The 20,814-nt window shown below is 40.9% G+C and overlaps 1 protein-coding gene across 2 annotated transcripts; it reads left to right on the top strand.

Annotated features, from left to right (window-relative positions):
• The first annotated feature begins 6,061 nt into the window (after positions 1-6,061).
• Positions 6,062-12,795, top strand: TRNT1 (tRNA nucleotidyl transferase 1). Of its 2 annotated transcripts, none has more exons than XM_081853587.1 (8): positions 6,062-6,189; positions 7,011-7,111; positions 7,519-7,712; positions 8,072-8,210; positions 8,922-9,048; positions 9,856-10,049; positions 10,997-11,250; positions 12,374-12,795. In XM_081853587.1, the coding sequence occupies exons 2-8, from the start codon at positions 7,051-7,053 to the stop codon at positions 12,620-12,622; spliced, it is 1,218 nt and encodes a 405-aa protein (XP_081709713.1). In that variant the 5' UTR covers positions 6,062-6,189; positions 7,011-7,050; the 3' UTR covers positions 12,623-12,795. The 2 variants fall into 2 exon arrangements, with proteins under 2 accessions (XP_081709713.1, XP_081709712.1); XM_081853586.1 differs by having other exon boundaries at positions 6,064-6,189; positions 6,952-7,111.
• Positions 12,796-20,814: the final 8,019 nt, after the last annotated feature.

Below are 20,814 nucleotides of genomic sequence, written 5' to 3'. Positions count from 1 at the left end.
CTCTGGAACACATTCTCAGGGTTTGCAGTGGGGAGGAGAGAAAGGAAAAGTTCTGTTGCATGAGGTCTGATTGCACTCTGTTGGATCTTACCCATAATGCAAAATTTTGGGTTGCAATCTGGTAAACATATTAAGGCTACACCACATCCTCCGAGATATAATTCACCACACACTCTCCTATGTAATTACCATCTGTATTGACAGAAATTGACCCAAGTGCAGTGCTTGGTTGACTAAACCTTAAGAATATTATCAAGGCACACAAAAATAAGCTGTGTGGTTCCATCCAAATAGCAAACATATTGGTGGCATATTATGGGAAAGTGTGCACCACACTCCTTCCCTTCAGATGTAATACTTTTATTTACCTACCTGTATCCAGGCCATTTTTCTCCTGAATTCGGAACACAAAGACTGCAAAGTCAAATCCAGTGTTCTTCCATAGAATACTAAAATACAGCCTCAGAGTTCAGGGATCTGGGTTTTGTTTTTTGCTTCTAGTTGCTAAATTGCTAACACTTGTTCCCCTTAGTCAAGACTCAGCTGTGTTTAATTTTCCACAGCTGATTTTCACTTTAATTAAAAACAATCCAAAAAGATTTAAGCACTAATCTCTAAGGCCTGTTTTCTTGCCTACCCTAAAGGATAACAAAAGGAAGGTAGAAAGGATCAGATAATTGACATTTATGGAAAATGTAATATTTGGATGTACTGTTTTTATTTTGTTGGCAAAATGCTTCTGGGAGCAGAAGACTTGTTCTATGTACAATATAAACCATGAGCATTATTGAAATGAAGGGGAAGTTACTCACGGCTACTAACTGGCAGACTGTACCCCAATAATGATGATTCTGACAACTAAACAAAATGTTAGTCAGTTTAATGGTAAGGTCATGTGATGTAATGAGCTTGTTCAAACAATTATAAACTGGCTTAATAACCTGAGATATGAATGAAACTTCCAGGGAAACAGTAAAAAAAACAAAACCCAAGGAACTATTACTATCAGACCAAAAGAGGGGGAATTGGGGGGGGGGGGGAACGGGACCAAATATTGCTTAATATGCATCCGATCCATTTCAGAACAATTCCTTTATCAAGGGCACTTTTAAAGTAATTTCTCTTGTTGCTTTTATCAGCATGCCTTTGCTAAAGAATTTTTTCCCTGAAATGTATGGCGCTTATAATAAGCGCTTGGAGTTTTTCCCCCCTGCCTGCCTTGGGGAGGGGGGGGGGGGCTTTAAACTGCTGATAGGGGTTTTGATTCAACAGAGGTCTCATTCCACCAGACTCCATTGGTGATTCTACCACAACACAAGCTCCTGCTTCACCTGCCAAAGGTGCAGACTGTGGTGATAGGTGGTGCTTTATATGTCGCAGTGCATCTGCTACTCCAAGTCGCAGGGCAGACTTGTTCTGTAATTAAAATTTAATGGTTCATCTGAGCCGAGACACTATAGTGAATGGCTTTGGAACAAGGTAGGATAGTAATACAACCACAAAGAATGGTTTCAGAAACCACAGTTTCCTAGCACAAATGGAACTGGAAACTATGGCTAATGGAAGATTTCCTAGTTTGTTAACCCACTCATTGAAAGAAAGAAGCAAAGCTTGTTCATATTTTGGTTTAGTAAGCCAAGATATGATCATCCAAATGTGACAGATGGTCATGGTCAAAACAACAATTTACCCTGTATAGTTGGGAAGACAAATTCAGCATGACAAAGATTCTTTGGAAAGGAAAAATGACTCTTTACATTGCTCTTTCCCCTCCCCCTAAAAAGTCCTTCGTGTGCCCTTTACAATAAGAGTCACCTCTATGGGAGAAGCTTGCGAAGTAAACACCACCAAAGCTAAAAAGTACAGGAGTTTGCATCACACCAGAGGCTCAAAAGACCACACGGCATACCAGATTCCAAAAATATTTTTATAATAATAATCTTATTGTGTATATTTGGAGAACAGTGGTGCCCCGCAAGACGAACGCCTTGCAAGACGGAAAACCCGCTAGATGAAAGGGTTTTCCATTTTGGAGGTGCTTCGCAAAACGAATTTCCCTTTGGGCTTGCTTCGCAAGACGAAAATGTCTTGCGAGTTCCTGCGGGGTTTTTTCCCTTCCCCCCCCCCTTTTCCTAAGCCGCTAAGCCGCTTATCAGCTGATCCGCTGATAAGCCACTTAACAGCTGATCGCTAAAAGCCACTAAACCGCTAATAGCGCTAATCCACTAAGCTGTCAATGGGCTTGCTTCGTAAGACGAAAAAATCGCTATACGAAGAGCCTCACGGAACGGATTAATTTCGTCTTGCGAGGCACCACTGAACTGGTATTTTTGTACAGTACACTGTCTCAAGATATTACTTATCTTTCATAGTTCTTTCACAGACAAAGCATATTCAAATTACCATTCATAATCACAGCAGACACATGACATAAATCATTCACTTTCATTTCCAAGATATGCAACTGAGAGACAATAACTTCATGGGTAACAATGGAAACAGACACTGTGAAGGGGTTGGTCTTGCTGTGCAGACCAGAGAAGTGACAACAGTTAGTAAATTCTAATTCAGCTTTCATGTTTCGAATTCCAATTTGTAACACAATCCTCTGAACCACCCTGGCTTTCCGAAGAAAACCCATGGAATATAGGAAGTTGCTTTATCCTGAATCAAACCATAAGGCCATCTAACATAATATTGCCAGTCACTGCTTTTTGCATGAAAACACACTGTGCAAAAGTTGCCCTCTTGGAATCAATATTCAATATGCTTGATTGCATGGTTTGTTATTGCTAGCACTATCATTTTTTAACCTTTGGCCTTTCATACTCCACATCCCCAAGCCCAAAGACAGCAACCAGCCTGGAAAAGAGGAAAATTGTGTACACCTGTCCACATTTTGGAGAGCCAAGTTTTCTGTTCCATTCAGAGCTCCATTGGTGATAGATATGAAATTTTTATCTCTGCAAATGCTCTAAATCAATCAAGGAGAATATCATCACTGGGCTAGCTGATAACTGAAACTATAGGAAAATTGAATTATGAACAACAGTTGCTGGGAGGGGAAGCCAACTTGAACAGTTGGTAAGCAACATGAAGAATTTACGAGGAAGGAGATGAGCTAGAGCGTTGTATTTAATGGCAACTCAGACTAGTCATCCAAAAAATTCAGCTGCAACAGTGGATTTCTGAAGGATTTTTTCAGCCAGGGACAGTATTACTCTATTATACAAAGTGGACATACAATAATGAGGTGAAAGAAAAGAGAATACTCACCACAAAAATACATTTAAACAGCAACTTAATACTTTCTGAGACTAAAAGCTGCTTAGTTCTTTTAAAAAATAAACTGAAAATTCTGTGCTAGTCTATTTTTAAAAGTTTGTTTTGTGTTTATGTCAGGAGCAAGGTAAACCAGGAGATAACTAGACCATAATCGCCATGATCGCATCAAAGAATCTATCAGCAAAGAGAGCATTGTTACACAGATCGATCAGCACAGATGAAAACACACAAGGCATTGAGCAAAGAGAAAGCAAAGTCACAACCACATGAATGGTAACAATAAACAGGAGGGTTTGTTGTTAATATAAAACTAAGGAACACACCTCAAAAAGAACGACAAATGTGTACGTGAAAGTAGTTGTGCTGGATAGTTATCTATTAATTTCTATAATCTAGTATGTAAACAAGTATACTGTATAAACTACTGAAGTTTTAATTTATGGTATTTTATTTTTCATGAGAAATACTGATTGAGGCATGTAGAAGACTGTTGTGTGTCAATTTATGAGGCTGGAGAAATGAGTAGCACCTGAAAAGATTCACAGAAGTGGATGGCTATATTTAGGTCCTGAAGTAGAAAATGTAATTTCATTTCACTTCCATTTCAGTCTACTTTTTTTCTTCTTCTAGTGAAGCTGTTAAAGTTGGGATTTGACTTGGGGACCTAATTTTTAGGAATAATTTTATCTTCAGCTTTCAAGCTTTACATGACAAAATACAGGCTACAATCTAGAATGGTCCTGCAGGCAGCTCTAAGGGGGTTGACATTACCCTGTCAAGACTTTTGCTTTTTCTCTGTACTGTACACAAGAGCTCTTCATGCTGCATCACAAATTACCCTTGACTCTCTTCCAATTGTAAAAATGGCTCATCATCCAGCTACATAGGAAAAGCTTATGAACCAGAAAAAAGTGGTTAAAGATCATGCCAGACATGCTTCACCACAGCATTCTGCAAGGCATTTCAGAAAGCAATATGGAATGTTCCTTGCTAATACTGTACACAGCAGTTTGAAGATTTGCACTGTGTGAAGTATTAAGTCTGAGACAACTTACAGAACATTTGGAAAATGTAAAAATATTTTACATAATGCTATAGATTTTGTATGATTGCACTTGTCGGAGATTTGGCTGAGTTTTTTGTGTTCTTTTAATGGAATGGTTGTATAAATACCAGAATTATGTCCTACATAGTTATAGCAAAACATGCAAAAACCTGGAAACAGAATTTGGAAACACGTTTTGCAAGTTCAACAGGCCTCTACAGCTGTTTAATTTTTATATTGATTACCGGTAAGTCAGTCACCATAATTATTATCTGTATTTTTTATTATTTAAATGGTCTTTCGTGTTTTAACATTGATATTTTATGGCATGGCACTATAGAAACTTTTATAAATTTAAATTAATAACCCCCCTTACATTTACTGTTTTCCATTTCTATGTACAATGGGAGTATTAATAATGACTTTTGATGGTTTTTTTTGTTAATGTACAGATTTGTACATCTTACATAAGATTTCCTTTAATAGGGTGAAACCTTCCTCCTTTCTAACTTTATAGTTGTTTCCCCCTCAGTTGAAATTGTGTTGCATCAGGTTTTTATACTGTGGGTGGTATTCAACTGTTACTCAGCAAAGGTATCTCTAACATGCTCATTCATTTCAATGGGTCTACTCTCAAGTAAAATTTAGTTGAAACAAGGCTACATTTATTTTTTACATGCAAACAATGCATTGCCATTGTTGAATTCTAGCTTTTTGGTTTGTTCCTTAGTTCCCACCAAGCTTCCATTTCTGTTATTCCCGGATTAAAGCAAGTGGAGGCTGGTTGTTTAGGACGTGGGTCGCCAATTTGGGGTCCGTTGGGGATGCCAGACTCTTTGAGCTTTCCTTAAAACAAGAAAAAATGCAACTCTCCAGTGCTTCTAGAAAATTACGAAGCAAAGTGCGTCCTTCTGGAAACTGACTTACTTTTACGAGGGGCTGGTGTCCTGCTGCTTAGTCTGTATGTTATATACAGTATACAGATTCAATTGTTTTTAAATGATTAAATGATTGCCCCCACACGCTGTGTTTAGAGCTGTTCTTATTTTATTAGGCTTGCCAAACGTCAGGAAAATTCCTGACATGCCCTTATTTTCGGGTGTAAAAATGGTCAGGGGGGAATTTTGACGAAGCGGCGATAGCAGCTCCAAAAGCTTAAAATTACTCCAAAAGCTTAAAATTAAAGCTTAAAGCAGCTCCAAAAGCTTAAAATTACTAAGGGGGGGGGGGCGGGAGCTCAACAATTTGGGTTTGTTGCCAAAAAATGCTTAACAATTTTGGTAGTTTCCAAAAAAAGAAAAAAAAAAGGCTCAACAGCTTTGCGGGTGTCTTTTACTTTTTGAAATATCACAACCCTAATTTTCTCCACAAGCTGCCTTGCGTCCCTGTCGGAGGAAAAAGTGGCGTCATAAATAAATAAATGGAAAACAATAATGACGACAGCAGCAGCAGCAGCAGCACCCTGCTAAGCTAATTTTTGGCGCAAACCTTTTGTGCGAAGCGATAAATAACTATAAACAAGCCCTTCAGGAAAGCCACGCTGTCGCCCGCCGGGTGAGGAGTTCAATACAGAGGAGCCTCAGCGAAAGACGGAGGCGCCCCAAAAACCCGCGCGCGAAAGGCCGCCCCTCGAAGCTCGACCCCACCCGGAGCGCCGGGGCTGAAGGAGGAGCGGCTCCGCCAACCCGCCGCCGGGGAGGAGGAGGAGGAGCGCGGCCTGGACCTTTTTACTCCTCCTCCTCCTCCTCCTCTTCCGTCGCTTCGTTTTGAAGCCCAACAACGCGTTTCCTGCTAGGAGCTGCGGCGACGGAAGGTGCTAGCCGGGTGGAAGCGAGCAAAGCAAGCAAGCCAGCGCCTGGGTGAGTGTGGCTGCCCCTTCCTCCGCCTCCTCTTGCTAAGCTGCTGGAAGTGCTCCGTCCCCAAATGCACGAGCCTGAGATTCTGCAGGCTGCGCAGGTCCTCCTCGCCCCTGCTTGTATCCCAACCAGCTTTTGCGCGCCCGGAGCTTGCTGCCTTATCCATGCTCGCCTGTCCAGGCCTCCGCATAGTTCAGTTAGGGAAGGGGAGCGGGCGTGCGGAGGGCCCACGTCAGAGGGAGGCACCTGCCCCCCACCTGCCTTCCAAGGGGGTCCCACCCGCTGCCCTTCCTCGCTGTCTGGTCTGAGCATGTAAAGCAGTAGCTTCCAGAATTTGCCTTTTGCGTTCTTACTCGGGGCCACCTTTCTCCCCCAACTCTCATCAGAGAAGTAGACATCATGAGTAGGGAATATGCGGTCCCACAGAGGCCTCTGAAGGGCAATAGTTTCCCCATCTCCCCCTCTGTGCATGATAGCATCTGCAGACTTGATTAAAATTGTACTTCCAGCATACCCATGGGTTGGGTTAACCTAGCCACTTCAGCGGGGCATGAACATTTGCCAAATTTCTTTCCATTTGAGGCATGCCGTGGTGTTCTTATGCTGGACGGCATAAGAGAGAAATTATGCGCCCAGAATCAAACTATCTGAGCTGCTTAGCAAGTGTAGCCCGTTGGGAATTTTGAGCCTCTTATGAAAATGGTATAGAAGTATTATTAAATGAATGAAATATTTGAAATACTCACCTGTGCCCTTTTTCTTTAGATGTGGCATCACCTGCTCCTTCTTGGCTGTAAAGCAGGTGTTCCCTTCTCCCCACACAGCAGTACAGGGGTTAAAATCCTGTGGCGGTGTTTAGGCACCATGAAACTAGAGTCTTCCGAATTCCAGTCCCTCTTCACACCAGGACTGAAGAGCGTTGCAGGTACTAACGTTTCTCTATTATTACTTCTATGGTTTTATGGTTGTTGAGGACCCAGCTGGCAGCGGAGTGTAGAAGAACCCCCAGGGCACGAGTGATAACAGACATCAGAAATGAAATGGGAATTTTGCTGCTGGGGGAAGGGGTTTGCACCAATCCTTTTATTAGCGTTGGTTCATCTCAGTACAAGAAAAGTCATTTAGAGCTGAAATAAACTGTTTCTGTTCTGAGAGGGCACAAATGGACCCAAGATGTCTTGGTTTTATTAACTGTTAGATGGAATCATCATTTCTGCTAGTGAAATCACATCAACTTTAGTGGGCTTGAATTAGTACAAGTGGCAGTTACTACTCTCGAGATTTTTTAAAAAAAAGTTTTGCTAATGATTGTTTTTTCCCTCCACTGCCCAGAATTATTTGAAAAAGCAAAGTATGAATTGAGGATAGCAGGAGGTGCAGTAAGGGACTTGCTCAATGGAATGAAACCACAAGATGTTGACTTTGCCACCACTGCTACTCCTACTGAGATGAAGGAAATGTTCCAAGCTGCAGGTGTCCGAATGATCAACAACAGAGGAGAAAAACATGGAACTATCACTGCCAGGGTAAGAAGATTTTGCAAGTCCCAGGCTGGGAAAGTCTGCTCTTTAACCTGCTTTCCTAGATAAATATGTATTATTTACTTCAAATTTGTTTCTAGAAATGTCAGGCACTAAATGTGGTTATCTGTGAATCTCCACCACCCTTCCACTAGATGTCCTACTGTAGTGTCTGCAAATATTTGTGAATATCCTAATAGCTAAGGACAGATTCTCAGTATACAGAATGTTAATAAACACGTTGTGTTAACAGTTAGGTTGCATGCAGTCTAATGGGACATGCAAATAATTTAGTTTCTTTCCATATGAAAAGGGGTGCTGTTATCAAAAAGGTGAACAAATGCTTTTACAAAATTCTGTTATAGCTCCATGAGGAGAACTTTGAAATTACCACGCTTAGACTTGATCTGGTTACTGATGGGAGACATGCGGAAGTGGAATTTACAACTGACTGGGAAAAAGATGCTGAGAGGAGAGATCTAACAATCAATTCTATGTTCTTAGGTAACTCCCCTTCACAACCCTCTGATGTGCCATTCTAGTTTAGAGCCAGGCCACCCACACAACTTTTTACCTGGACAAATCTTTGGTCCAAAGTCAATTGCTACATCTCGCTTGTCAAAAGTAATTGGGGGTCTGCTCAGTGACCAGATTGAAAAATTCCTGGGACCCACATACTATATATGCAGCAAGCTTGAGTTGCCTGACAGGGGAGAGGGATATAAATGTAACAAAAAAACAGTATTTATTATTTCTTTGACTAGTTTATGTGACATGGACAATTGGAACCCAGCACAAAAGTTTCAGTGTGGAGTGCTCACATTGAGAGTTTCAGACAGCAGCCCTGCCCATTTCCAGGAGACTTCATTTCTTTTCCCATCTCTGTTCCTCCATTCCCCCTTCCCCACAACAAACTCTTGGGGTTCTGTGGCCACTGAGCAAGCTCAGTTCTCACTGGGCTGTTTTTTATTCCCTGCCCCCTTCCTCCTAAAGTCTTTTTGTACTTCCGCATATTTTGGGATTCCTCAAGTCTGCTGATATTCATCTCTTGTCGCATGGTGCCATTTTGGCTTCATTAGGCCTGCATGTTGAGAAGGTTATTTTGGCATGTAGGCAACAATGGTTGAACTTTCTGGCAGCCTACCTCTATCAAAAATGCTTCACTGAAGTAAACTTGTGAACTGAAGTAAACTCATGCCTTTATTTGCTTTGTAGGTTTGGATGGAACACTGTATGATTATTTCAACGGCTATGATGATTTAAAAAACAACAAAGTCAGATTTGTCGGACATGCAAACCAGAGAATACAAGAGGATTACCTAAGAATTCTGCGATACTTCAGGTAGCTTTCAGACTAGATTATTGGGGCTGCCCTTGAAGACAACTCAGAAACTACAACTGGTCCAAAACACAGCTGGCAGATTGCTGGCTGGGGTTCGATTTCTGTAAAAGTTAGCTGGTGGCTCATGCTTTTAGTTTTATGTGTTTTTAATGGTGCATATAAAATTGTTTGGAGCTAGTTTGGTATTTTTTATGAAACTGCAGTATACAAGTATTTTTGAACGGTGTCACTTCTTCACTCACCCAAGGGGGGCGTGGACCCACACTGAGACAGTGCACCAAGGCATTGTTCATTCACCTCTTCCTTTTTCTCTTCAGGTTACTCAATATCCGTATGCGGTACTTGCATCTCAAATGTCTGTATTTTCAAAAATGATTATTTTTACTACAGGCAGTGAGTGACCATTTTAGGTGCGTCCAGTTGGCCAACAGGATAGCTCAGTTGGTTAGAGCATGACCCTGACACATAGGTGCTTTTGGAACTTGAAGAGGGCAGAATGGGAGCCGGGAACAGAAATGTTGCATGAAATGGTCGCCACCTGTATTATTTATTGAATTTGTATACCACCCTACCTCCAAAGATCTCAGGGCGGTTCACAGCATAAAATGCAGAACAATAAAGTACACAATAAAAACAATAAACCCCCTCCCACAAACACATTTAAAATGACACAGACTGATAATTAGCCAAAGGCCTGGTTGAAGAGGAATGGTGACCACCAGCATTCCAACTTGACATTTGATAAAAACAGATTTGCTCCAGGTACTGAAAGTGATCTCTCTCTCTTTTCCCTCCCACCCACGCCAGATTTTATGGACGGATTGCAGAAAAACCTGGCCACCACGAACCTGACACTCTGGAAGCAATCAAAGATAATGCCAAAGGTTTGGCTGGAATATCGGGCGAGAGGATTTGGGTGGAGTTGAAAAAAATTCTTGTTGGAAACCATGTTAATCATCTCATCCGCCTAATGTATGAACTGGATGTGGCTGGCTATATAGGTAAAGTGCTATGTTTTACATAGCAGTAATGCTTATCTCAGCCAGAGGTAGCAGTGGGGAAAACCTGCAGTGACATAACCTGCAGTGAATATCTCTCTCCCTTGTTTGAACACAAGAAGGGCCTGTCAGATCAGACCATAGATCTATCTAGTGCAGCATTCTGTTCTCACAGATGCACAATAGCACTCCTGTGGGTGTGTTGCATTAACTATTATGCCCATGCAGTGTATCTAAAACTGCTCTGATAGGCACCAGGCAAAAACTATCGTTTATAACCAGGCCTTTGGCCTTTTACAGTCTGTGGCCTTTCAGAAATGGGTGGGATGTTTCTATTGTACATTTTCCCCCTCTTGGTTTTAATGTGGGATTTTTTGTCTGTTTGCTTGTGAGTTGCTTGGGTTGCCCTGGACAAGATAAAGTGACTAACAAATTTAGTAAATAATAATACAGTTGTACCTTGGAAGTCAAACAGCTTAGTTCCCGAACATCTTGGCTCCCAAATGCCACAAACCCGGAAGTGACTGTTCTGGTTTGCGAACTATTTTTGGAAGCCAGACATCTAGCGGGGCTTCCAATTGGCTACAGGAGCCACTCAGAAGCCGCGCTTTGGTTTTCAAACATTTTGGAAGTCAAACGGACTTTCGGAACAAATTCCGTTTAACTTCCAAGGTACAACTATAATAGCCCTTAAGGCAGAAGAGCGTAGCCTTGCCTGCTAGACTTAAGTCAAACTCGCATTAACAGCCTGCTTGTATATTGGTTGTAGAACATCATTCATCAGTAGTTCCAACAGTTGCCCTGTCCCAGTGCTGCTGCAAGGCAACCGGTTGTGGTTTGGGACTAATGATGCCACTTGCTACTGCATTCTTGTTTGCCATTTTCTAAACAGCTTTTCTGATTTCTTGGTTTCATTATTCTCATGTTCCTTTTTTGTGTGTCTCCCTCAGGATTACCTGTTAATGGGAGCCTGCAGGAATTTGACACAGTCTGTAAAAATGTTCAGAATCTCTTTCCAAAACCAATGACCGTTCTAACATCACTGTTAAAGGTGCCAGATGACGTCTCGAAACTGGACCTAAGGCTGAAAGTTTCAAAAGATGAAAAAAACCTTGCGCTGTTTCTGCTGAAGCACAGGAGAGACTTGGTCAAAGCTACTGATACCACAGAGCCACTCAAACCATATCAAGAGTTCATTATAGATGTAAGTGACATTATTATTATTATTATTATTATTATTATTATTATTATTATTACCATAATCATCATCCTCATGCCACTGCTCTGTGTTGCCCCAGCCACTCTGGGCAGCCTCCAACAAATTATGAAACACAGTAAAAAGTCAAACATTTCTTAAAAAATACTGCACCAGAAGCTTTTCTTGAAAGGTGCTCAACTCTTCAGGTTTTTTTATTACTACAGTAGACACTCGGGTTGCGAACGTGATCCGTGCAGGATGCACATTCACAACCCGCAGCGTTAAGAACCTGCGTCTGCGCGTGCACAGGTTGCAATTCGGCGCTTCTGCGCATGTGCGACCGCCGAAACCCGGAAGTAACCCATTCCAGTGCTTCTGGGCTTCGGTGGTCCACAACCCGAAAAAACGCAACCTGAAGCGGCTGTAACCCAAGGTATGACTGTATTAACCTGCTGTTAGCTACCAGTGCCGCATTGTCTCCCCAAAGCAGATAAAACCTACTGGTTGGGATGAAGGCAATAAGGAAATGGGAATTGGCTTCTTAAAAATACACAGAGAGTGCACTTTAGCTTGTCTACCTCTTTATACCCATTTAGACATAACCATTACCTGAATTTTAGCTGTGAAGGCTCTATGTCGAAACATCGCTGGCTAAGCTAGAGCCGGAGAGAATCATGGGTGCAGTTCAAAAGGTTGACACATTATTCCCCAGGTCTGGCCTTACACAAACTTCCATGATTAACTTTGCTTAGAATCTAAGCCAAGAAAGAAAGGCTTTTAAAGTTGTTGGTGTTGTATTGGAAATGTATAGCTGTTCAGTAAAAATTGTTGTGTATACAGCGTGGTGTGACTGGCTGCAATGCTCATTTGACCATTCAGCCAAGACACTGCAGAATACCAGAACTGAGAGGAGTGAGATCAACATGTTGCAAATGTGGCAGCAAAGCCAAGCCAGCACCCCTTCTGGTTTATTTGCACCATGCCACCATATTTGTGCCCTGGTCTGTCCTGGTATGCTCAGTGACTCAGCTGTGCAACACAGCCCCGCTACGCCACCCACTGCTGCTGCAGATGTCTTGTGTTCAGGTCTCTCACAATGTTATGATGTGTGTATGTGTGTTTTGTGAAGTCAAGGGAGGCTGACTCAGCATCCAGAATCTGTGAGCTTCTGAAGTACCAAGGAGAAGGACTTCTTCTGAAGGAAATGCAACAGTGGTCTGTCCCTTCTTTTCCTGTAAGTGGCCACGACATAAGAAAAATGGGGTTTTCATCCGGGAAAGAAATCGGGATACTCTTGCAGCAGCTGCGGGACACGTGGAAAAAGAGTGGATACCAGATGGGAAAGGAAGAACTCTTAAGCCATGTAAAAAAGGTGTAAAAATAATGATTAAAAAAGTAAATCTAGTACATAAAATTGTATCAAATTCTGCATGTAAATATTCCATTGTTCTTACTCACTTGGGTTTCAAGCACTGTTGGAATCATCGGGATTATTTTTTTTTGATGGATTTTTTTTTTTTTTTACAATTAAAGTGCAAAACATTTCACAAGCAGCTGTGTTCTTCTACTAATGTGTGGTTATATTTTCCAAGTAAGAAATGTATTTTGTATTTTTACTGAACTATTTAAGAATGCCCTTGTGGTGTTAAGTTGTGCTTTGTTCTCCTACGTGCATATGCTGCAAAAGTCTGAAACAGCTTGCAAATTTTCTGCTTAGTGCAAGTTTGGGTAATGGTAGGACAGCAGTATTTGTCCACTAGGTGGCAGTACATAGGAACCCTTATAGCTGCAAACAAAATACACTGGATCCAGAATTGGCTTCCAGTTAATTACGGACACACCGTTAACACCATATTCATGGAAGACAGTCTTACTCAGCTATGAGTGATTGCCAAAGAAGACTGTAGAGGGTTTTTTATTTACACATTAAATTACTTTTGTGGAGGGAAATATTCATTGACTGCTGCTGCTGAAGACAGTTTTACTACACGAGTCCCAAGATCTGGTAGTGTCAAAAATTGTATTATTTATTTGATGGTAATAATGCTAATAGGTGTATAAGCTTAATCCTGGCCACCAATCCTTCATCTGTCAACCTTTAAAATGATTCTTTGACTTTTTAACAAGCTTCAAGATTGAAGGGAGGTCTGACGTCTTGTATTATAGAAAGCCTTGTTAATTCTTCTGGGCTGTTTCTCAATCTACTGACATGCACAGTGTTCAAGACTCCCCGGTTTAAGGGAACTAAGGAGGCTGCTCAAAGCAGTTCCTTTCTTTTCCTATGTACATCATTTCTGGCTCAGTGCTTCCCTTATATATTAGAACTGATTTCACTCAGTGTGTCTTCTGTGTCTGTAGACTTTAATGTTTCCTACTGCCATTTACTTTTGGAAACCTAATTGTCACAGGGCAGTAGTTTCATGATCAAACATGTCCCAAAGCCTTTATTTAGCAAGATGAATTTGAAAAAAAAATAATGCACCAATCCTTACAGTAAATTATGATAAAGTTGCAGAGCACATGGGTCCCAGTATACTTCATACATATTGTGGTATGTATTGTGAACATGTCATTTCATGGGAATGGGAGACATTCATGTAAGCCAAACGTAATTAAGAGGCACGGCAAATCAGAACCCTCAAAACACTGACACTCTTCCCCAAACCTGTCTGTTCCTCAAGCCCCCTTAAGTATGAAGTTTAGAGACTTGTATTTAAAAAGCCTAACTTGTGATACCTTCTCCTCAAACTTCTGTATTAACTCTACTTCTGCCGAAATTAGCCATGAAAAGGCAGCTCTATTGTAGCCAATGGCTTTTGAAATACAAATTGGGAAGGTGAGGTTAACTACCCTTTCTAAAAATATCCTACCGAGATACACAATTAGGCTTCTTTTGAGCCTAATTGCTGTGGGTGAGTGGCAGTTTTGGGGGCCTCTCCCTACTATAACTCCTGCCCCCCATCACCCCTCTCCTGCCTCAATTAGGGGTTTGTTTGTTTGTTTGTTTGTTTTAAAAAAGCCTACTATTGGTTCCAATAGAAGATGTCTCTCCCCACCCCCAATTCCACCAGAAAAACCCACCCTCTTCATTGTTGCAGGGTGGGGAGTGATCTGGAGAATACAACTAGGGAGGCAAATCATACACACATACCAATTAGGCTTGAAATGAAGCAAAAACACTTTTTGTAAGCCTAATTGCTGGCAGAGGAGTGTTGTATGATCCCCATGACAATTCTAGTTTGCAAAAGTTCCCATGAGCCCAGAAAGGTCAGTGGCCTCTGCCTTAAATACTGTAGTCTGCGGTATGCATGGTCTGTCAGGAACCCTGCATAAACTGCAAGGCAACCATGATTCAAAATGCTTTAAAATGACCTACATTCCCATATAAAAATAAATGATCCACTTACTTGGTTTTTTGGTTGAAGCGCAAACCAGCTGTAGTTATCACCAGGAAGATTCTATTCTGAGCAAACTGGCCTGTGCATGTTTGCGAGGGAAACACTGATACAATATTAATACAATATTAATTAGGGTATGTGCATATTAAGGGGCAAGATGCAATTTGTCTGCTTGAGAGGCTCAGCAAAACATTAAACTGTGAAAGTCAATGGAACAGACTGGTTTCTACTACAAGTATCTTACAATGGTTTGTAAATGTAATTATCAGAGGGGCCAGGGAAGGGAAGGGAAGGGGTATACATAAATTTCATTACAAAGTAATTCAGGCAGCAGATTAAATCTGCATAGGAAACTGCAAGGGAGCAATTTTCCTTACAGATTAACTCCAAACCTGAACTTCTGACAGTGAATATGCTGGTGCTGCTATCAAGGGGGAAAACAAGTGGTAGCTCTGTGTTGCATAGAAAATAAATCTAGTATGAGATTATTCCTGCTCTAAGGCTGCATTAATGAGGTTTATAGACCTTTCTCAGAGTTTTTAGATTTCCACAATGAACATGGCTCTGCATTTATACTTTTCATTCTTTACCACTTATAGAGCGAAGAATCTGCGCAAGAGGTTAATTTCAATCAACCATTGACTAATTTCTACACACATTCTTGCTGATGAACATACACAAGCCCAGTCCATTGATGATTTCTGCAGGCTGCATTTTCAAATGTCTCTAAGACGATGGCCGGTCCACTAGCACTTCTAGAAGTCAAGGAAGGCCAAAAGATAATGCACCCGTGTGAAGATGATGCACAATTTGTTACTCCATTCAGCTATTATTTCTGAGAAACCTGCATGAATGTCTCCCTACTATCACCTAATAATACACCAATCTCTTTTTTAAAAAATCAAAAACTATTTCTGCAGGTGTCTTGCTAAATTTTAGTGAGAGCAGCAAAAGGATGAACCAGAAAACAAAGGGTTTCAAGGGGCAATAAATAAAGTTAGCACCTAAGTGCTAAAAGCTCACTTCTTCACTGGTCTGAACAATTTTGCTCAGCTGCATTTTAAAAAAAACCAACCCTCTAATTTTACCTGAACTAACTTTCCGTTTGGCTAATTCTGGATCTGTCAGGGAACTGACATCGGAGCCAGAGGTGGAGGCAAGGCTCTCAAGCGATGCTGGAGAGGGGCCCAGCAGGGAGAGAGGGAGCTCATCGGCTGGGGAAGGAAATCAGCGTAACACCAGGGATAGAGGAGGACAGATGGGAGAATCGGCGAGGGGGCTCCAAGACTCTTCGCTGGAGACCAGCGGGGAGAGCACGGGTCCTCCGCTACCCACACCCACCCTGCGCAGAAGACTAACGCGCAGGGAAAGTAGGCGTAGACTTGGCGTCAAAGAACTTCTTTGCTGGAAGAAGTTCAAGAAACGCCCACTGACGCATTCTGCTAGCGACTGAACAGCCACGGAGTGAAGGGCTGTCCAGCCAGGACAGGTTTAACCAGGCTACCTAGCCAGGAGTGGCGGTAACTTATAAGGGGTTGCACGAGCAACCCCTTATAACCATTACAGGATCCTATAGACTGAATCTTAGATTAATCATCTTCAGTTACTGGCAACATTAACAACCCCAGTCACGTACGCATGTAATACTGGCTCATTTTCAAGTCGTCTGTTGACCAGCCAGAACAATGTTCTTTGAGAGAGACTTTAGACAACAGTTCTGTTACTGCAACTTTACAGTGTCATTTTCATTCCTTTTTAGTGAGTCTCAAGTAGCAGCCTTGCAAAGATCCCAGTGAAATAAAGACTGCTGTTCATCAAGCACTAAATAAATAGTTGTGGATTAGGAGTATACAATAGGCCATGTAGCATTATTTTAACATACAGTTTGAAAGTCTTAACAGCTCAAGATCTTACGAAGAATCTTTAGCACAACACAATAAAATTTTCTTGGAATGAAGAAACTACGTTCACTGGTCTTCAAAGAAGTTTGTCTTTAATGAGAAATTCTTAATTTAACAAATGTAACTACTGATCAAAACAAAATCTTCAAAGTTGAGAAAATGTTTTGAATAAATTTATTTTGTAACTTCCAAAGAGCTATTTAAAAAATGTTTTGCGACATGCATAAAAAACCCAGACATTCCAAACATTTTAAAAAAGAAAACCTAAGGATTATGTTGTAAATTCACTTATGATTTCTCCTTTTTCTGAAGTCCTTATTTCAAACTCAGCCACAGAATTTAAAATAAGAAATACATTCCTTTTAAAGAAGCTGAAATCTATGGAGGACCTTGAAAAATAAGAAATAGTGAGTGTTTTCAAAACAAAAAATGAAATTCAAAAAGCATATTATAAAGTATTGGAAATAAAATTTTAAAAAATTACAGTAGAAACACAAAGTGGCAGGAAAACTTTAGATTTAAATGCTTTACAGTCCAAGAACGTCAGCAATGTGGTGCTCAGACAGTAGGAGAACTGGTCAAGTTTGGACTTCCAAGAAACAGCTGTCAAGCAAGCCCAATCAAGGACGTTGCAGAAATTTGCTTAATTTCTGATTTATTTATTTTAAGGAAATCAGATATTCGTGTGCCTTCTCTGCTTAACTGCAGTATGATCACATCTAACACAATTTAAGCTTGTGTGATTTCAAGCATGTGGTTGAAGGTTGAAGGTAGGCCAGCAGAAATTAGTTAAATCCAAGCAAGGCAGAGAGCTTAAAAGCTCTTTTCATGATGGGTAACCCAATGGACCTGGTGCAAGACAAGCTTTTAAGCTCTCCGCATTGCTTGGGGGGCAAGACCCGCTCAGCACAGGTTCTGGGAGTACAGGCAATGACCCATTTCTGCACGTACAACTGACATATGACTGTGTATGCATGCACAGAAGGGGGGGCGTAATGGGGCGGGGGGAGAGGGCTTATGTGTACTCCGGTGACACATGGGCCAGGAACCTAACCCCTGTGCAAATGGGTCATTGACTGTACTGGGGATTCTCCTTTTCTACCTCTCACGGCTAGCTGCTAGTTTATTCTTCCCAAAGGCAAACAAAGTAGCAGTTACAAGCACGGTGTGCTTTCCTTACTGCAGCTTTCATAGAGCAGTTTTAACAACAGTCAGGCAAAAACCACCACTGGATGAACGAAGAATTGTTCTCTGAATAGAAACAGCACTACTAAAAAGGCTTCGCATGAAAATTGAAATGCACTTCCACATAAACGGTAAAGAGAAAAAGATGTTTTGTATAGCTATTTGTGTGTGAAAATAAAGATGTGAGATCTGTAATAAGATCTATATTGATTTTAGAAAAACCTTTTAAACAGTAAGCGTGTTAATTCAACGAAATTTCAGGCAGAGTAGATGCACTGAAATTAATGGATCTAACTTAAGACATGCTAATTTCAATGTGTGTGCTCTGAGTAAAGCCTAAGGCTGCAATCTAACACACACACGTATCTGGGAATGAATTCAGTGGAGCTTATTTCTGAGTAGACATGTATAAGTTTGCACAGCAGGGATGTTTTTGATAAATGCAATTATCTAATATTTAGTGCTCAGACGGAAATACTGATTCTGACATTTTTATAATCTGTTTCAACATGAAGATATAATAGACTTTAACTCCCTGAGAGTTTTCATTTTCTCCAGTTGTTTGACATAAAACCCACAATATACGAGCACAGGAAAAACCAAGCCAACACAGAGAAGCATTATTGGTTTTATACTGGAACCAGAAAGCATATAATCTACATAAAGAATTCTTCATTGAGGGTACAACATCCAGTTGCACAACACCAGAATATAAGGTTTTAGCAGTTACTTGAAATCACACTAGTTTATAAGCTAGAAAATGTGATGAGCTTGATAATATCAAACCCATTACACAGACTGGGGCAGAAGGCAGAAACAAGTCAGCATTAAATGAAATTAGTGGAGTATTTATTTCTCGTTGATCTCACTATAATGCTTTCCCCTTTTATAAAAAAAAAAAAACTCCCCCCCCACGTGTTTACACACATTTCCACCAAATAGGCAAATTTTAAGCTTGCTGATGTCTTGTGTAACTACTCTGTCTTCTTCTGCATAACAAAAGCCAGTAAAATATATTGACATCAATTCATCAAACACTGCTGTTACACAACCTCTGTTTATTGGAAGCTGGCTTGCACATAAGCATAGTTGATTCTGTGCAATTTAACAAAAGTATTGGTTCACTGAAAACGTGGGACCTCCCTGATCCTATGACACTGTGTGAGATAGAAAAGTTTGTTCTATAGTATGGTGGGGGTGATGGTGGGGAAGAGGTAGTAAAAGTGATCTGTTCGAAGAGGAGGAGGAGGAGGAGGAGGAGGAAACGTTCTCCCCTCCTACAATGGTGGATAAGATAAGTGTTGGAACCTCAGACCTGCTCTTGATCTCATCATGCTTAGGAGGGGAAGAGATGGTAGCAGCATGTAGAGAGAGGTCTTGCAATGGGGCACTAGCTACAGCAAGCATTCATCACATAAGAGATGGAAGGATGAGATTTTAACATGTAGAAGTCATATTAGCATCACACTATTGTTAGCAAAGGTTCAAAATCCACCCTACCCCCTTACCCACATGCCAGCTTCGCAAATGGTCATGTCCCACCACCATTCAAAACAGAGGCTTTTTTCCCCCTTCAAAATTCTTGCCACCCACAAATCCCACTGATGGCAATGAAAACTCCAGCCTCTTTAAAAACAAAAAGCAGAGGCTCCAACATTTTTCCCACTTAGGAGAAAGCTCTCTAGTATCCTGACTCGTTTTAGTACAGGCCAGTCATCACAATCCTATGCTTTCACATTAATGTTTTAATATTGCAATCCTATACGAGCTCCTTTTGGAGAAAATAAAAAGCTAAAATGCTCTCTCTTAACACAACGACCTACATCTCACTCTGTCCAAAATGAGGTTTTAGCTACTATTGCTTTTCACAGCTCAGCAGAGAGACAGTGCTGCAGCACGAAATAAAGGTGATCGTTCAGTTGTGACTGGAATGAGAAATAAAAAAACAAACATAGTACTACAGAGGTAGAAGACTTCAAGGAAGCAACCCTGAATTACAGAGTTGCTTCTTCCTATCTATCAAGCACACTGAGTTCCTAACACCCTTTCTGTGTCTAATGCCGTTTATTGCCAGCAAAATAAGCTTTCAGCAGCGGAGTGACGGAAGCCATGGCAGGATCACTAAACTTGGGGGCTTGCTTTTTTTAAAGCCGTTATCTCCCTCCACAGATAAATACATTGGTTCTTATAAAATCAGCAATGCTGTTACTTCAACAAGATACCTAGCCACCCTTAACAAGATCTCTAACAATATATTCCGAAGAAGTGCAGTGACAAAAATGGTCTTGGGGCAGGGGTGGGGAATACCAATATATGTAAAATCAGTCTGCCATCTGCAGACTTTCCTTGCCAAAGTGCATTCTAAGAAAACAAGGCAAAAACACACAGACATTTTTGCTGTTTTTAGCCCCCATTTCAATAACCCATACATGTCTCCTAAAAACCAACTTGCTCAAATGGGAAGCATTAGTTCCTGTTCTAAAGAGCAAGTTATAACTGAATGACACCCTTTCAAACTTTTGACAGACAGCTGCAACTTACCAATGCCAAAAGAAACGGCACTGCCAAGGACCCCACAGAATCTTAGACATGTAAAAAAGATACACAATCGCAATATGGTAGACGGAAGATATTAATGAAGAAAATTACACTTTATCGCAGTCCTAAACATTTTCATGAATAACTTATGTTTTCATTAAAAAAAAAAAAATCAGTCAGAACATGCCAAATGGAGCAAAATCAGCTAAAGGTGATACAAGAAAACAATTCTATAGGGATTTTTTTTAAACAAAGGAATTGCATATAATAGTCCTTTCAGCAGCAGGCTCCTGCCAGCAACCACTTTGTGACGAGGGACCTACTGTCGTCACATGAACCCCTATAGGAGGTTTAGGCCTTGTCCTCTTTTAAGGCTTATTCAAGCAAACACTAATACCTGTAAGCTTATTTCACACAGTTAAAAAACAACAGGGCTTCTTATAAATTCACAACATTCTACAGGCAAATATAACAGTGGGCAATACCTTATACCTGTTCATTATCCACAAGTTGAGTTACACTCAGTCTTCATTCCTCCGCCACAGTTT

This window comes from Podarcis erhardii, assembly GCF_964252035.2.
Source record: "Podarcis erhardii genome assembly, chromosome: 2".
NCBI lineage: Eukaryota > Metazoa > Chordata > Lepidosauria > Squamata > Lacertidae > Podarcis > Podarcis erhardii.
This window is presented reverse-complemented; position numbering and strand designations above follow the sequence as displayed.